We start from the raw sequence: 18,158 nt of genomic DNA, 5'->3' as shown, positions 1-18,158 counted from the left end.
ACAGCACCTTACATACAATGTTCATACAGTGTCTGCACACAAACACCACCCACCTCCATCACCTCTACACCCCATACAGTGTCTCCACACACCACATTCCCCGTACATCGCCTCTACACACCATGCCCCATACAGTGTCTGCACACACTACATTCCCCATACATCGCCTCTACACACCATGCCCCATACAGTGCCTGCACACACTACATTCCCCGTACATCGCCTCTACACACCATGCCCCATACAGTGCCTGCACACACCACATTCCCGTACATCACCTCTACACACCACATTCCCCGTACATCACCTCTACACACCACATTCCCCGTACATCGCCTCTACACACCATGCCCCATACAGTGCCTGCACACACCACATTCCCCGTACATCGCCTCTACACACCATGCCCCATACAATGTCTGCACACACACCACATTCCCCGTACATCACCTCTACACACCATGCCCCATACAGTGCCTGCACACACCACACTTACCACTGGTGAAGGTGACATTGATGGTGTAGCTGCTACCTTTTACCAGAGGACAGGGCTGCGTGGGACATGGAGACACGTCGACCAGCAGCAGCTTCCCCTTCTCACAGCCTGCAATGATAAAACAGTCAGTCAAAGCACTGAGATTATTCTCTTGTATTAGCTGACACTCATTCCATGTTCCACCCTCAATTCAGTCCGGCAGAGATGAGGAAGAGACAACTGGCTGACACCATCTTATGATATCCATACTGACTCACCACATTCCTTGAACACCAGCGGCTCCCCGACAGTGATGGCGGTCAGTGACAATAGAAGTGCGATGTGACCCAACAACATGGTGATAGCTGAGGAGAGAATGTACAGCGAGGATGAGTTATCTGCTTCTTCCCTATTTACAGCCACTTCTGCATTCTCACTCCCCCTACACCCCCACCCATCCCTCTTCTCCACCACACTATCCCTCTCCCTTCCCCCTCCCAGTCCCTCTTCCTACCCCTAACTGGAGCTGTATCTGTAAATTATACACTCCATTCTACACCACATTTCCCCTGGCATGGCCATCATTCGTATTAAACTGACCATGGAGCAACCACAACGAACAGCCAATCACAGTAACCCAAGTTCCTTGTAGGGAATTCTGATTGCTGTAATTTGCTACATTAAAGCGTTATTAAACCCAAATGCAAATATTATATCACATCTTACCAATTCTTATATGTGGTGGCTGCACTAGTTTTCTTTTTTTAGGCTTTCTTTCCTTTAATTTCACCTGCTGATGTGCCCAGTAAGTCTGTTGTTTTTCAACAGAAAAAGCTGTCCTGCAGATGTAGCAGTTAGAGGGTTGAAACAAACCATTTACCACTGACAGGGGTGCTTATAATAATCAGCTTTTATATATGTAAAACCTTTATCCCAAAAGGAAAAAAAAAAACAAAAAACTGGTTTGCTGTAACTGCCTATAAAGTATTATCTGGAGTTTGGCTTCCCCCTCCCCCCAGACTGACAATGTGCCCACTGTGCTCCTTCATCCAGAGTGGATGCAGAGGTTCTTTACTGGCCAGATCACCAAATGAAAAGAGAGGGGGGAAAAAAAGCCTAATAATAAAAAAAAAGAACTAATGCAACCACCACATCTAATGATTGGTAAGCTGTAATATATTACTATAATGTAATTGGGAGATATATATATATATAGATAATGTAGAGGGAGTGTGTAAATGGTGGTATATATAATATAAAGGGTATGTGTGTATGTATATATATATATATATATTTATATATTATAAAGGGTGTGTGTATGTATAATATAAAGGGTGCGTGTATATATAGGGTGTATATATAATATAAAGGGTGTATGTATATATAGGGGTATATATAATATAAAGAATGTGTGTATATATAGGGGTGTGTGTATATATAGGGGTGTATGTATAATATAAAGGGTGTGTGTATATAGAGGTATACATAATAGCCACTTGAGCTCCAGCAATGTACCCGTATGTCGCTGGAGTTTCAGCTGTTATACCAGGAAGATGTGTGCAGCTGCAGGCATCACCTTGTTACTGTTTTCCCATTTTGTAGAGGCGATGGACGGCTCTCTTGTAATAGCAATCAAAGCGGCTAACTAGCCGCTTGATCACTATTAGAAGCAGGAGGGGAACCCCCCCCCCCCCAAGCTTTACTAGGATCTCTTGTCCCACCAGAAGTCCTGATTGACCTTGTGACGCTTCCACCGGCTGATCATACAGCCGAACAAAGACTTTGTTTGGCTCTATGATATACTACCCAGGAAGTGAGGACCTAAGCATCACTTCAGGTTTACTCAGATATAAACACCACCATTTTTAAAAAGGAAAACCGATCTTGGTGTGATTGAATGCTTTTAAGAGCAGAGGAGAGGTTTGGGCTCTTGAGCCCCCATCTCTCCATAAAGAGTAGCGATCACTATCTATTGCTGTCACAAGGAATGTTTACATTCCTTGTGACAGCAATAAAAGTGATAAAACAAAAGTTTTTAAAGGAACAGAGAAAAAAAAAAAAAATAGTTAAAAAAAAATAAACTTCCCCTGTCACTGCGAAGGTCAGAGCATGGGCAATAATTCTAGCACAAGACCTCCTCTGTAAATCTAAAGTTGTCATTGTTGCGCAGGCATGCGTAATTTTAAAGATCAACATGTCTGGTATCTATTTACTTGGTGTAACATCATCTTTTATATTTTACTAAAAAAAAAATTGGGATATATATATATATATATTGTGTTCTCTTTCATTAGAAGTGTTTTTGCAACACCCACCATTTTATCCTCTAGGGCCTCTGCTTTAAATATATATATATATATATATATATATATATTTATATATATTATGTTTTAGGGGATCTATGACATTTTCTAGCAAAAATACTGATTGTTACATGTAAACATAAAGTGCCAGAAAAGGCCTGGTCTTAAAGTGGATATAGAGGGTGTCTGTGTGTATTATATATATATATATATATATATATATATATATATATATGGGGTATATATAATATACAAGATATCCAGTATAGAAGAAATGGATATAAACGGCGTGTATATAGATGGGGATATAAATATACAGTTCTGTGTAGCAAGGCGTACAGAGGGAGGGTCCGCGTGGAGCGGGGCGTACAGGGGGAAGGGTCCGCGTGGAGCGGGGCGTACAGGGGGAAGGGTCCGCGTGGAGCGAGGCTTATACAGAGGGAAGGGGCCGCGTGGAGCGGGGCGTACAGAGGGAAGGGTCCGAGTGAGCGGGGCGTACAGAGGGAAGGGTCCGAGTGGAGCGGGGTGTATACAGAGGGAAGGGTCCGAGTGGAGCGGGGTGTATACAGAGGGAAGGGTCCGAGTGGAGCGGGGTGTATACAGAGGGAAGGGTCCGAGTGGAGCGGGGTGTATACAGAGGGAAGGGTCCGAGTGGAGCGGGGTGTATACAGAGGGAAGGGTCCGAGTGGAGCGGGGTGTATACAGAGGGAAGGGTCCGAGTGGAGCGGGGTGTATACAGAGGGAAGGGTCCGAGTGGAGCGGGGCGTACAGAGGGAAGGGTCCGAGTGGAGCGGGGCGTACAGAGGGAAGGGTCCGAGTGGAGCGGGGTGTATACGGAGGGAAGGGTCCGAGTGTAGCGGGGTGTATACGGAGGGAAGGGTCCGAGTGTAGCGGGGCGTACAGAGGAAGGGTCCGTGTGTAGCGGGGCGTACAGAGGGAAGGGTCCGCGTGTAGCGGGGCGTACAGAGGGAAGGGTCCGCGTGTAGCGGGGCGTACAGAGGAAGGGTCCGCTGTAGCGGGGCGTACAGAGGGAAGGGTCCGCGTGTAGCGGGGCGTACAGAGGGAAGGGTCCGCGTGTAGCGGGGCGTACAGAGGGAAGGGTCCGCGTGTAGCGGGGCGTACAGAGGGAAGGGTCCGCGTGTAGCGGGGTGTATACAGAGGGAAGGGTCCGCGTGGAGCGGGGTGTATACAGAGGGAAGGGTCCGCGTGGAGCGGGTGTATACAGAGGGAAGGGTCCGCGTGGAGCGGGGTGTATACAGAGGGAAGGGTCCGCGTGGAGCGGGGTGTATACAGAGGGAGGTCCGAGTGGAGCGGGGTGTATACAGAGGGAAGGGTCCGCGTGCAGTGGGGTGCATATAAACACATCTCGCCCATTATTGGGGTACATCAGCCCCCCCCAAGCCCCGCACTAACCTCCTCTCCGGACACTCAGTAGAAGTCTTGTGACTTCCGGGTGGCCTCACCCTCCTTTGCATCACATCACCAGACCGCGTTCTCCCCAATCAGTGTGCGGTGGGCGGAGCCCGGGAGCCCAAACCATGGCGGCAGCTCGTCTCCTGAAGGGTCTGCTGAGGCCGGAGCGGAGGTGAGAGGTATTTCCGGTCACGTGTCCACCGGCCGTGAGACCGGGGAGGTCACAGCGGCGGTTATACTGTTATTTATTCCGGTACTAACCGCCTGAAAACCGATCTCTACTCTCCTCACTGAGCAGGCCGGTGCTGTATGTGTGGAGCTCCGGTCTCGTTCCTTTGTGTCACATCCCGACACTATCGGCGTGACTCATCATGGGTTCAAATGATGTGACCCCGACACCATGACCCGGCCAATCCTGCGATCATCAGATAACAATGACATAACACCTATGCTGTAATACTAACACTGTCATGGTGTCAGCGCTCCATAATAACGCTGTCATGGTGTCAGCGCTCCATAATAACGCTGTCATGGTGTCAGCGCTCCATAATAACGCTGTCATGGTGTCAGCGCTCCATAATAACGCTGTCATGGTGTCAGCGCTCCATAATAACGCTGACATGGTGTCACCGTTCCATAACAACACCCCAGTAACCCCGGAGGGTCACTAATGTCTCGCTCTGATCATTAACCCCTTCATGACCGAGGTGAGAACACACGAAGCAAACCCAATCTGGCACCTTTTGTCCCGCATGAGTAAAACGACATATCATCGCAGCCGCTTCCTGCGGATCACACCGCAGGGTTTTCTACGGACAGATTGGACTTGTATTTGGCGGTAAACGGTGATAGAAATCTGATTTTGTTTTATGATGGAAGGAAAACCGGCCCAAAAGAACTTTTAAAAAAATCTTTTTAAAAAAAAAAAAAAATTGAGTTGTATATTTTGATGACCCATCCCGCCAAAAACCTGCAAAGTAAATCCTCCCACTCTTGGTGACTGCGGCGACAGCACGTATGTGTGCGTTTCGTCTTCCTTGTCCTCGTAGTCAGGCCCAGAATCCGTAGTGTTGGGTTTCTTTGTCCGAACACACTGTCTTCTGAATAGAAATCCTATGGGGTGTTTTCCGTACCTAAAACATGCTGACCCCAAGACTGCCACTAACTGAAACCAACACGAGCGCACTGCCACTAACACACTTACACTGCCACTAACACACACTGCCACTAACACACTTACACTGCCACTAACACACACTGCCACTAACACTGACATTGACCCTTACACTAACTGGCAAGCACTGACACACACTGCCACTAACATGCACACTGACCCTTACACTGATACACAATGACACTTACACTGATACACACTGACACTAACATACACTGCCACTAACATTGACCCTTACACTAACTGATACCAACACGAGCACACTGCCACTAATACTGACATTGACCCTTACACTAACTGGCACGCACTGACACTGCCACTAACATACACACTGACCTTTACACTAACACTGATGCACACTGACACTAACATACACACTAACACTGACACAAACTGACACTAACATACACACTGATCCTTACACTAACACTGACACACAGTGACACTAACATACACACTGATCCTTACACTAACACACACTGACACTAACATACACACTGATCCTTACACTGATACACACTGCCACTAACATACACACTGACCCTTACACTAACACTGACGCACACTGACACTAACATACACACTAACACTGACACAAACATACACACTGACCCTTAGACTAACACTGACACACACTGCCACTAACATACACACTGATCATTACACTAACACTGACGCACACTGACACTAACATACACACTGATCCTTACACTAATGACACATTAACACATAAACTGACACGTGAACTGACACATGAACTGACACCAACACTGACTCGTGAACTGACACCAACACTGACACGTGAACTGACACCAACACTGACACGTGAACTGACACCAACTAGGGATGCACCAATACTGTCTTTTTAGCCAGCAAGTACGAGTACCGGTACTTTGGGTCACGTTCAATCATCTGCTGACCAATCAGATGCTGTCTAGCCTGAACTGTCATCGCTGCAAGTGAAGAGAGCGACAGTAATTTGAAATCCCCGCCGCATTCTCTCCTCGCCTACCACTGTCACTTAGCATGGGATGCCTGCAGGGAAGTTTCCTGTACCCCTCCTGTGTGAACTCGGAGCTATGACAAGTCTGGGCTCACACAGGAGCAGTGGGGAAACCGCATGTGATTTGGACAGGAATAACATTTATGTTCAAATTGCATGCTAATCTTTGCGGTGCAGTTTGCGTCCATTAATGCAAATCGCACAGCAAAGTATCAGTTAAGTTATCGGTATTATTTTCACGAGTACTCATTAAAATTCTCGGATCGGTGCATCCCTAACACCAACACGGACACTTACACTAATGCACTGACACCAACACGGACACTTACACTAATGCACTGACACCAACCCTGACATACTAATGCACTGACACCAACACTGACACACTAATGCACTGACACCAACACGGACACTTACACTAATGCACTGACACCAACACTGACATACTAATGCACTGACACACTAATGCACTGACACCAACACTGACACTTACACTAATGCACTGACACCAACACTGGCCATTACACTAACTGACACTTAGGCCTCGTTCACACCGTATGTGCATGAAAACGGACCTGCAGATTTCACTTGCAAAGACATCAGTTTTCATACACACTTCAATGAGTTTATACATGTTGCAGATTCCTGCACAGAAAAAATCTGCACATGATACTAGTGTGGTGTGAACATGGCACATAGAGAACAATTGATTTTATTGAGCCCTTAAAGAACGCTGAATTAGATTTTGCACTCTCCAGTTTTAGTAAATCAACCCCCATTGACACTATAGTGACACACTACACACGGGACCCCCATCTCCTGGTGATCTACTGACATGCTACACACGGGACCCCCATCTCCTGGTGATCTACTGACACGCTACACATGGGACCCCCATCTCCTGGTGATCTACTGACACGCTACACACGGGACCCCCATCTCCTGGTGATCTACTGACACGCTACACAAGGGACCCCCATCTCCTGGTGATCTACTGACACGCTACACACGGGACCCCCATCTCCTGGTGATCTACTGACACGCTACACACGGGACCCCCATCTCCTGGTGATCTACAGAGACACCGCTCTCTCTTGGTTCTCGTCCTATCTATCCCAACGCTCCTTCAGCGTTTCCTACAACGATACCACCTCCTCTTCCCTCCCCCTCTCTGTTGGGGTCCCCCAGGGCTCTGTCCTTGGACCCCTTCTCTTCTCCATCTACACCTCCTCCCTTGGCAAACTCATACACTCCCACGGCTTCAATTACCACCTCTACGCTGATGATACTCAAATCTACCTATCCACCCCCCACCTCACCCCCACATTCTCCGCCCGCATCACTCACCTCCTAAACGACATCTCTGACTGGATGTCGCTCCATTTCCTCAAGCTCAACCTCTCCAAAACCGAGCTTCTCGTCTTCCCCCCAGCCCGCGCCCCCCCCCCCATCCTTTCCATCACTACCAACAACACCACCATCAATCCCGCCCAGCAAGCCAAGGTCCTTGGCGTCATTCTGGACTCTAACCTCTCCTTTCAACCTCATATCAAATCGCTCACAAACACATTCAGACTCCACCTCCGAAACATCGCCAAAATACGCTCCTTCCTTACCCCAGACACCACTAAACTACTCGTACACTCCCTGATTATCTCACGCCTTGACTACTGCAACTCCCTCCTCACCGGCCTACCCCAGTGCAGGCTCTCCCCGCTTCAGACCATCCTGAACTCAGCGGCCAGACTCATCCACCTCACCAGCCGCTCCACCTCTGCCACCCCCCTCTGCCTCTCCCTCCACTGGCTCCCCATTGCCCAACGCATTAAATTCAAATTGCTCACCCTGACCTATAAGGCCATTCACAACACTGCCCCTAACTACCTCACCGACCTGATTCCCAGGTACCACCCTACCCGTACCCTTCGCTCTTCACAGGACCTCCTTCTATCTTGCTCCCTGGTCTCCTCCTCCCACGCACGACTGCAAGACTTCTCCAGGTCCTCCCCCATCCTCTGGAACTCACTACCCCAATCCATCAGACTGTCACCTTCCCTCCTCACCTTCAGGCGCTCCCTGAAAACCCACCTCTTCAGGGAGGCCTACCCCACCCTCACCTAACTGCCGCTGCCCTTACCTCCTCCTACCACTCCATCCCCCACAGCCGTTTCCTCCTGTGCCTCTACCCCCTCCCTCCTAGATTGTAAGCTCGAAAAAGTAGGGCCCTCTTACCCCTTGTGTACTGTTTGATGTTACTGTTCTGTTTCATGTATTGTCCCCCCTCTATTGTACAGCGCTGAGCAAACCCTTTGGCGCTATATAAACTCGATAAATAAATAAATAAATAAATCTACTGACACGCTACACACGGGACCCCCATCTCCTGGTGATCTACTGACACGCTACACACGGGACCCCCATCTCCTGGAGATCTACTGACACGCTACACAAGGGACCCCCATCTCCTGGAGATCTACTGACACGCTACACAAGGGACCCCCATCTCCTGGTGATCTACTGACACGCTACAGGCGGGACCCCCATCTCCTGGTGATCTACTGACACGCTACACGCGGGACCCCCATCTCCTGGTGATCTACTGACACGCTACACGCGGGACCCCCATCTCCTGGTGATCTACTGACACGCGACACACGGGGCCCCCATCTCCTGGTGATCTACTGACACGCGACACACGGGACCCCCATCTCCTGGTGATCTACTGACACGCGACACACGGGACCCCCATCTCCTGGTGATCTACTGACACGCTACACACGGGACCCCCCATCTCCTGGTGATCTACTGACACGCTACACACGGGACCCCCCATCTCCTGGTGATCTACTGACACGCTACACACGGGACCCCCATCTCCTGGTGATCTACTGACACGCTACACACGGGACCCCCATCTCCTGGAGATCTACTGACACGCTACACACGGGACCCCCATCTCCTGGTGATCTACTGACACGCTACACACGGGACCCCCATCTCCTGGTGATCTACTGACACGCTACACACGGGACCCCCATCTCCTGGTGATCTACTGACACGCTACACACGGGACCCCCATCTCCTGGTGATCTACTGACACGCTACACACGGGACCCCCATCTCCTGGTGATCTACTGACACGCTACACACGGGACCCCCATCTCCTGGTGATCTACTGACACGCTACACACGGGACCCCCATCTCCTGGTGATCTACTGACACGCTACACACGGGGCCCCCATCTCCTGGTGATCTACTGACACGCTACACACGGGGCCCCCATCTCCTGGTGATATACTGACACGCTACACACAGGGCCCCCATCTCCTGGTGATATACTGACACGCTACACCCAGGACCCCCATCTCCTGGTGATATACTGACACGCTACACACAGGACCCCCATCTCCTAGTGATATACTGACACGCTACACACAGGACCCCCATCTCCTGGTGATATACTAACACACTGCACACAGGACCCCCATCTCCTGGTGATATATTGATATGCTGACTTCCCACTCATCTCTCCCCACAGGATCTGCTTTCCTCGTTTACTTGCATGCAGTCAGCCTGTCCGAAGCCAGTCGGGTGCTCAGGCTGAAGAAGAGATCCACCTCACAGAGAGCTGTGTGAGAGTAAGAGACACCTACTATATCAGACACATTGCTATCCTGAACTCTAAAGAGAACCTGTCATGACTGAGCTTCATCTTAGGGCAGCACAGTGGCTAAATGGTTAGCACTCCCGCCTGGCAGTACTAGGGTCGTTGGTTTGAATCCCAACTATGGCACCACCTGCCTGGAGCTTGCATGTCCTCCCTGTGCCTGTGTGGGTTTCCTCCGGGTACTCCGTTTTTCTCCCACACTCCAAAGACATGCTGGTAGATTAATTGGCCCCTGTCTAAATTGGCCCTAGTATGTGTATGTATGAATGTGATTTAGGGACCTTAGATTGTACGCCCCTTGAGGGTTAGGGATTGATGTGAATGTACAATATAGATATACACATGTAAAGTGCTGCATAAATTGACAGCGCTATATAAATAATAGGCTTTAGATCACTATAAGGCTACATTTACATGGGTGATGAGTTGTGGATAGTTTGCTGTATTCAGAGGCTGCTAAACTCACCTGTGGATGCAGCAACACACCATGCTATGACCGCATACAAGCTGGCCGTTTAAATGCGGTCAGTGTGTTTGTAGCCAAAACTCTGCAGAGATGCAGGAGAATGTAAATGCAGAAAATGGACACACATTGGCCGGGTCAGAGGCTCTACTCATACAGTCAGGTCCATAAATATTGGGACATGGACACAATTCTAACATTTTTGGCTCTATACACCACCACAATGGATTTAAAATGAAACTAACAAGATGTGCTTTAACTGCAGACTGTCAGCTTTAATTTGAGGGTGTTTACATCCAAATCAGGTGAACCGTGTAGGAATTACAACAGTTTGCATATGTGCCTCCTGCTTGTTAAGGGGCCAAACGTAATGGGACAATTGGCTTCTCAGCTGTTCCATGGCCAGGTGTGTGTTATTCCCTCATTATCCCAATTACAATGAGCAGATAAAAGGTCCAGAGTTCATTTCAAGTGTGCTATTTGCATTTGGAATCTGTTGCTGTCAACTCTCAAGATGAGATCCAAAGAGCTGTCACTATCAGTGAAGCAAGCCATCATTAGGCTGAAAAAACAAAACAAACCCATCAGAGAGATAGCAAAAACATTAGGCGTGGCCAAAACAACTGTTTGGAACATTCCTAAAAAGAAGGAACGCACCGGTGAGCTCAGCAACACCAAAAGACCCGGAAGACCACGGAAAACAACTGTGGCGGATGAGCGAAGAATTCTTTCCCTGGTGAAGAAAACACCCTTCACAACAGTTGGCCAGATCAAGAACACTCTCCAGGAGGTAGGTGTATGTGTGTCAAAGTCAACAATCAAGAGAAGACTTCACCAGAGTGAATACAGAGGGTTCACCACAAGATGTAAACCATTGGTGAGCCTCAAAAACAGGAAGGCCAGATTAGAGTTTGCCAAACGACATGTAAAAAAGCCTTCACAGTTCTGGAACAACATCCTATGGACAGATGAGACCAAGATCAACTTGTACCAGAGTGATGGGAAGAGAAGAGTATGGAGAAGGAAAGGAACTGCTCATGATCCTAAGCATACCACCTCATCAGTGAAGCATGGTGGTGGTAGTGTCATGGCATGGGCATGTATGGCTGCCAGTGGAACTGGTTCTCTTGTATTTATTGATGATGTGACTGCTGACAAAAGCAGCAGGATGAATTCTGAAGTGTTTCGGGAATATTATCTGCTCATATTCAGCCAAATGCTTCACAACTCATTGGACGCTTCACAGTGCAGATGGACAATGACCCAAAGCAGACTGCAAAAGCAACCAAAGAGTTTTTTAAGGGAAAGAAGTGGAATGTTCTGCAATGGCCAAGTCAATCACCTGACCTGAATCCGATTGAGCATGCATTTCACTTGCTGAAGACAAAACTGAAGGAAAAATGCCCCAAGAACAAGCAGGAACTGAAGACAGTTGCAGTAGAGGCCTGGCAGAGCATCACCAGGGATGAAACCCTGCGTCTGGTGATGTCTATGCGTTCCAGACTTAAGGCTGTAATTGACTGCAAAGGATTTGCAACCAAGTATTAAAAAGTGAAAGTTTGATTTATGATTATTATTCTGTCCCATTACTTTTGGTCCCTTAACAAGTGGGAGGCACATATGCAAACTGTTGTAATTCCTACACCGTTCACCTGATTTGGATGTAAATACCCTCAAATTAAAGCTGACAGTCTGCAGTTAAAGCACAGCTTGTTCGTTTCATTTCAAACCCATTGTGGTGGTGTAGAGAGCCAAAAATTTTAGAATTTTGTCAATGTCCCAATATTTATGGACCTGACTGTATGTAACCACTCAATGGTTACATGTGAACAGTGGCAGCTCCAGCCATTCATTTTTGCAGAGACAACGGCTGGTGGTTGCACAGTGTGTACAGGCAGCATTTACAGCCCTGGCCAATAGTTTTGACACGAATATTAATTTACCTGCCAGGAAACACGTGCAGTTATCATTGCTTTGCACAAAAAAGGGATTCACAGGCAAGGATATTGCTGCTTCTAAGATTGCACCTAAATCAACCATTTATGGGTCATCAAGAACTTCAAGGAGAGAGGTCCAATTGTTGTGAAGAAGGCTTCAGGGCCTCCAAGAAAGTCCAGCAAGCTCCAGGACCATCTCCTAAAGTTGATTCAGCTGCTGGATCGGGACATCACCAGTGCAGAGCTTGCTCAGGAGTGCATCTGTACGCTCAGTGAGGTGAAGACTTTTGGAGGATGGCCTGGTTTCAAGAAGGGTAGTAAAGAAGGTACTTTTCTCCAGGAAAAACATCAAGGACAGACTGATATTCTGCAAAAGGTACAGGGATTGGACTGCTGAGGACTGGGGTAATGTCATTTTCTGTGACGAATCCCCTTTCCGATCCGGAAAAAAACCTTGTCCGGAGAAGAAAAGGTGAGCACTACCATCAGTCCTGTGTCATGCCAACAGTGAAGCATCCTGAGACCATTCATGTGTGGGGTTGCTTCTCAACCAAGGGGTTGGGCTCACTCACAATTCTGCCTAAGAACACAGCCATGAATAAAGAATTGTACAAAAACATCCTCCAAGAGCAACGTCTCCCAACCATCCAACAGTTTGGTGACGAACAATGCCTTTTTAGCATGATGGAGCACCTTGCCGTAAGGCAAAAGTGATAACTAAGTGACTTGGGGAACAAAACATCAACATTTTGGGTCCATGGCCAGGAAATTCCCCAGACCTTAATCCCATTGAGAAGTTGTGGTCAGTCCTCAAGAGGCGGGTAAACAAAAAAAACCCCACAAACTCCAAGCATTGATTATGCAAGAATGGGCTTCCTTCAGTCAGGATGTGGCCCAGAATTTGATTGACAGCATGCCAAGACAAATTGCAGAGGTCTTGAAAAAAGAAAGCTCAACTCTTTGCATAAACTTCATGTCATTGTCAATAAAAGCCTTTGACACTTATGAAATGCTTGGAATTATACTTCAGTATACCATACCATATCTGACAAAAAGATCTAACAAACACTGAAGCAGCAGACTTTGTGAAAATATTATTTGTGTCATTCTTTAAGCTTTTGACCAGGGCTGTAGTGCTGCCACCAAGAATCTGTTGATTCTCACCAGCAGCTGCCCCTATGCACCTGTGTGAATGTACAGTGAATGTCTTTTGAAGTCTGACAGCTGCCGTCTAGTTAACAACCTAAACCCATATATCGGGGTTGATTTACTAAAACTGGAGAGTGCAGAATCTGGTGCAGCTCTGCATGGTAGCCAACCAGCTTCTAACTTCAGCTTGTTCAATTAATCACTTTAAAACCACGCTATAGCCTAATGATGGCTACAGTGCGGTTGTCCAGTTCTGGGAGGGCGTCATATGACATCCTCCCAAACCGCGCCCCCAGCGGTGTGCCCCCGGCGCTGTCAGTGATCGCTGTGTCTTACGGACACAACTGATTACATGACCAGGTAAAAGACCAATCACATCGGCCTTTTACCACGTGATCAGCTGTGTCCAATGACACAGCAGAACACAAAGTAAATACAGTTACCAGTTATCGGCAGCACTTTCCTCACGCTGTCACAGAGCACAAATGTCACAGAGCACACCCGCACTGATTCAGTGCCTTGATCAGCAATGACACCCACGAGTGCCCAGCAGTGACACGTATCAGTGCTGCCCAGCAGTGCCATCAGTCAGTACCACCTGTCAGTGGCCATCATTGCTGCATATCAGTGTAGCATCATCAGTGCCACCTCATTAGTGCCCATCAGTGCTGCCTATTCGTGCCACCTCATCAGTGCACCCTCATCAGTGCACATCACTGAAGGAGAAAAATTACCTGTTTGCAAAATTTTATAATAGAAACAAAGAAAAACTTTTTAAAAATTATTTTGTTTATAGTGCAAAAAATAAAAACCCCAGTGGCGATTAAATACCACCAAAAGAAAGCTCTATTTGTGTGAAAAAAAATGATAAAACTTTCATATTGGTATAATGTTGCATGACCGCGCAATTGTCATTCAAAGTGCAACAGCACTGAAAGCTGAAAATTGGCCTGGGCATGAAGGGGGTAAAAGTGCCCAACAGGCAAGTGGTTAAGCCTTGGCAAAAAAAAAAAGGGTAAGCTGATTGGTTTCTGTGCAGAGCTGCAGCAGATTTTGCACCATGCAGTTTTAGTAAATTAGCCCGATTGTCTTCCAGCTCCCAAGTGCACATAGTTAGTGCCTGTAGTTTTCCACAGTCTTGTTTTCTGTTATCTTGTTATGTGCTGAGCTGTGATAATGCTTTATCCTGTAATCAGCTGCTAATCTAAACATGGGGAGTTTGGAGAATAATAACTCAGGGAGTGGGGGGAATAATAAACATGGGGGATGGGAAGGAACAATGATCACTGAGGGTGAGGGAATTATTAACAGGTGGGTGGGGGGGAATGATGAACACGGATGATGTGGAGGAATAACTTAGGTTGAGGGAATAATAACTGGGAAAGGGGGGGCTGATATTCAACACTGAGGTCGAGGAAATGGTGATTGTGGGAATGGGGGGTTATAATGAGTATGGGGGTCAAGAGAATAATGAACCAGGTGGGGGGAGGAATTATGAACATGAGGGGTGAGGGGAATTATGAACACGGTGTTGAGGTAAGAATGAACGGGGGTGGTCAGAAGAATAATAAACATGTAGGTTGGGGGAACAATGAAGAAACGGTCTGAAGAATAATGAACAGAGGGGGGCTGGAGGAATAATGAATAAGCAGGGTCAGAGGATTAATGAACACATGGATGGAGTAATAAAAAACACAGGGGTTGGGGGAATAATGAACATGGGTGGTGGGGGAATAATGAACATGGGGGGTGGGGGAATAATGAACATGGGGGGTAGGGGAGAACAAACATGGGGGGTGGGGGAATAATGAACATGGGGGGTGGGGGAATTATGAACACAGGGTTGGGGGAATAATGAACAAGCAGGGTCAGAGGATTAATAAACCGTGGATTAAGTAATAATAAACACGGGTTGGGGTTATAATGAACATTGGGAATAATAAATGTGGAGGAAAATGAACACGGGGTTGGGGGGTATAATGAACATGGGGGGAATAATAAATGTGGGGGGTATAATGAACATAGGGGATGGGGGGAATAATAAATGTGGGGGGTTGGGGGAAATGAACATGGGAGGTCGGGGTATAATGAACATGGGGAATGAGGGGATAATAAACATGGGGGGTTGGGGGAATAATGAACTTGGGGGATAATAAACATGGGGAGCACAGTGGCTAAATGGCTAGCACCTCCGTCTGGCAGTACTCGGGGCGTTGGTTCGAATCCCAGCCACAGCACCACCTGCCTGGAGTTTGCATGTTCTCCCTGTGCCTGCGTGGGTTTCCTCCGGGTACTCCGGTTTCCTCCCACACTCCAAACACATGCTGGTAGGTTAATTGGATCCTGTCTAAATTGTCCCTAGTATGTATGAATGTGAGCTAGGGACCTTAGATTGTACACCCCTTGAGGGTTAGAGACTGATGTGAATGTACAATATATATGTAAAGCGCTGCATAAATTGACAGTGCTATATAAGATGGGGGATAATGAACATGGGGGGTTGGGGAAAATGAAAATGGGAGTTCGGGGTATAATGAACACGGGGAATGAGGGGATAATAAACATGGGGGGTTGGGGGGAATAATGAACACAGGTATAATGAACTTGGGGAATAATAAACATGGGGGGTTGGGGGAAAATGAACACGGGTATAATGAACTTGGGGAATAATAAACTTGGGGGGAAAATGAACATGGGAGTTTGGGGTATAATGAACATGGGGAATGAGGGGATAATAAACATGGGGGGTTGGGGGAATAATGAACACAGGTATAATGAACTTGGGGGGGTTGGGGGAAAATGAACATGGGAGTTTGGGGTATAATGAATATGGGGGATGGGGGGATAATAAACATGGGAGTCTGGGGTATAATGAACATGGGGAATGAGGGGATAATAAATATGGGGGGTTGGGGGAATAATGAACACGAGTATAATGAACTTGGGGGAAAATGAACACGGGGTTCAGGGTATAATGAACATGGGGGGTTGGGGGAAATGAACACGGAGTTTGGGGTATAATGAACATGGGGAATGAGGGGATAATAAATATGGGGGGTTGGGGGAATAATGAACACGAGTATAATGAACTTGGGGGAAAATGAACACGGGGTTCAGGGTATAATGAACATGGGGGGTTGGGGGAAATGAACACGGAGTTTGGGGTATAATGAACATGGGGAATGAGGGGATAATAAATATGGGGGGTTGGGGGAATAATGAACACGAGTATAATGAACTTGGGGGAAAATGAACACGGGGTTCAGGGTATAATGAACATGGGGGGGTTGGGGGAAATGAACACGGAGTTTGGGGTATAATGAACATGGGGAATGAGGGGATAATAAATATGGGGGGTTGGGGGAATAATGAACACGAGTATAATGAACTTGGGGGGTTGGGGGAAAATGAACACGGGGTTCAGGGTATAATGAACATGGGGGGTTGGGGGAAATGAACACAGGGGGTTTGGGGTATAATGAACATGGGGGATGGGGTGAACATAAGCATGGGAGTTTGGGGTATAATGAACATGGGGAATGAGGGAATAATAAACATGGGGGGTTGGGGGAAATGAACATGGGAGTTTGGGGTATAATGAACATGGGAATGAGGGGATAATAAACATGGGGGGTTGGGGGAATAATGAACACGGGGTGGGGGAAATCATCTGAGCGAGTCCCCGGCTCCGTCAGTCATGTGATTTGTGTTCTCACAGAGGCTACGTGAGGTGACCAGTGGCTCGGAGTTCCTCAGGCTCCAGGTGGAGAGCGGAGGCTGTTCTGGGTTCCAGTATAAGTTCTCCTTGGACACAGACATGACAGAGGAGGACAGGTGAGGCGACACGCAGGGGTCCTGGAAACAGACAGTATTGTGTGGCCACTACATGTTCCAGTAACATACTACTCTCTCTTGACAGGGTGTTTGGCATGGACGGGGCCCATGTTGTGGTGGACACTGGGAGCCTCCAGCTGGTGAAAGGCAGCACCATTGAATATTGTGAAGAGTTAATCCGAAGTTCCTTCCAGCTGACAAAGAACCCTCAGGCCTCCCAAGGCTGCTCATGTGGAGTATCCTTCTCTATCAAGCTGTGACATTCTGGGAGGAGGGGGTGCACAGGCTGTTCTCCAGGACTCTGCAGGTCCCTGATTACCCATATGTGTATTATTACCTCTTTGTAAATAAACTTCTGATGTGTACAGACTCGGCTTCATGCCAGCTCAGTCCGGCTCTCCAGGTGAAGTGTCAGCGATTGTGCAATGCCGCAGGGGGAACTGCTGTCACACTTATCTGTTGTGCAATAAAAGTGCTCAGCAGACAAACACTTCACTTCGGAATGTGATGACTCTTCATCTCCTGACTCTCTACTCCCAGGGAGGGGGATATTGTTTGTCCTTATTTACATCTGGCTGATTGGAGGGAAATATTCTGTGCATCCATCTGGACTCCTGAATTGAGTCATGTGACACATGAGATTTCTCTTCCTACCTGGAAACAATTCCAAATTAAAACACAGCTTTTTAACATAGTTACATAGTAAGGCTCAATAAAGACACCAGTCCATCCAGAACAA

The 18,158-nt window shown here is 47.7% G+C and overlaps 2 protein-coding genes across 2 annotated transcripts in view; one reads left to right on the top strand and one right to left on the bottom strand.

Moving 5' to 3' along the window:
• LOC149440113 (NPC intracellular cholesterol transporter 2-like) overlaps positions 1-4,322 on the bottom strand; it is a 6,791-nt gene extending 2,469 nt beyond the window's left edge. The window contains exons 1-3 of the mRNA XM_089658933.1: positions 4,192-4,322; positions 754-840; positions 497-604 (exon numbers count right to left, since the gene is read on the bottom strand). Coding sequence (XP_089515059.1) covers positions 497-604; positions 754-832 — 187 coding nt within the window. The 5' untranslated portion in view covers positions 833-840; positions 4,192-4,322. The remainder of the gene's footprint in view (positions 1-496; positions 605-753; positions 841-4,191) is intronic.
• Positions 4,242-18,158, top strand: ISCA2 (iron-sulfur cluster assembly 2). The gene is made up of 4 exons (XM_089658934.1): positions 4,242-4,363; positions 9,908-10,007; positions 17,304-17,419; positions 17,505-18,158. The coding sequence occupies exons 1-4, from the start codon at positions 4,317-4,319 to the stop codon at positions 17,677-17,679; spliced, it is 438 nt and encodes a 145-aa protein (XP_089515060.1). The 5' UTR covers positions 4,242-4,316; the 3' UTR covers positions 17,680-18,158.

Source organism: Staurois parvus, unplaced genomic scaffold (genome assembly GCF_062004578.1).
Source record: "Staurois parvus isolate SC_StPar_1 unplaced genomic scaffold, SC_StPar_1.0 ptg001112l, whole genome shotgun sequence".
NCBI lineage: Eukaryota > Metazoa > Chordata > Amphibia > Anura > Ranidae > Staurois > Staurois parvus.
The sequence above is the reverse complement of the archived record's forward strand: the minus strand, read 5'-3'. Positions and strand labels throughout refer to the sequence as shown.

What these genes read in the sequence shown, in the direction of transcription:
- ISCA2 (XM_089658934.1), top strand. Translation starts at nt 4,317, where the DNA reads ATGGCGGCAGCTCGTCTCCTGAAGGGTCTGCTGAGGCCGGAGCGGAG. An exon ending in TCACAGAGAGCTGTGTGAGA is followed by an intron (nt 10,008 to 17,303) that starts GTAAGAGACACC and finishes GTGTTCTCACAG; the next exon opens with AGGCTACGTGAGGTGACCAG. An exon ending in GACATGACAGAGGAGGACAG is followed by an intron (nt 17,420 to 17,504) that starts GTGAGGCGACAC and finishes CTCTCTTGACAG; the next exon opens with GGTGTTTGGCATGGACGGGG.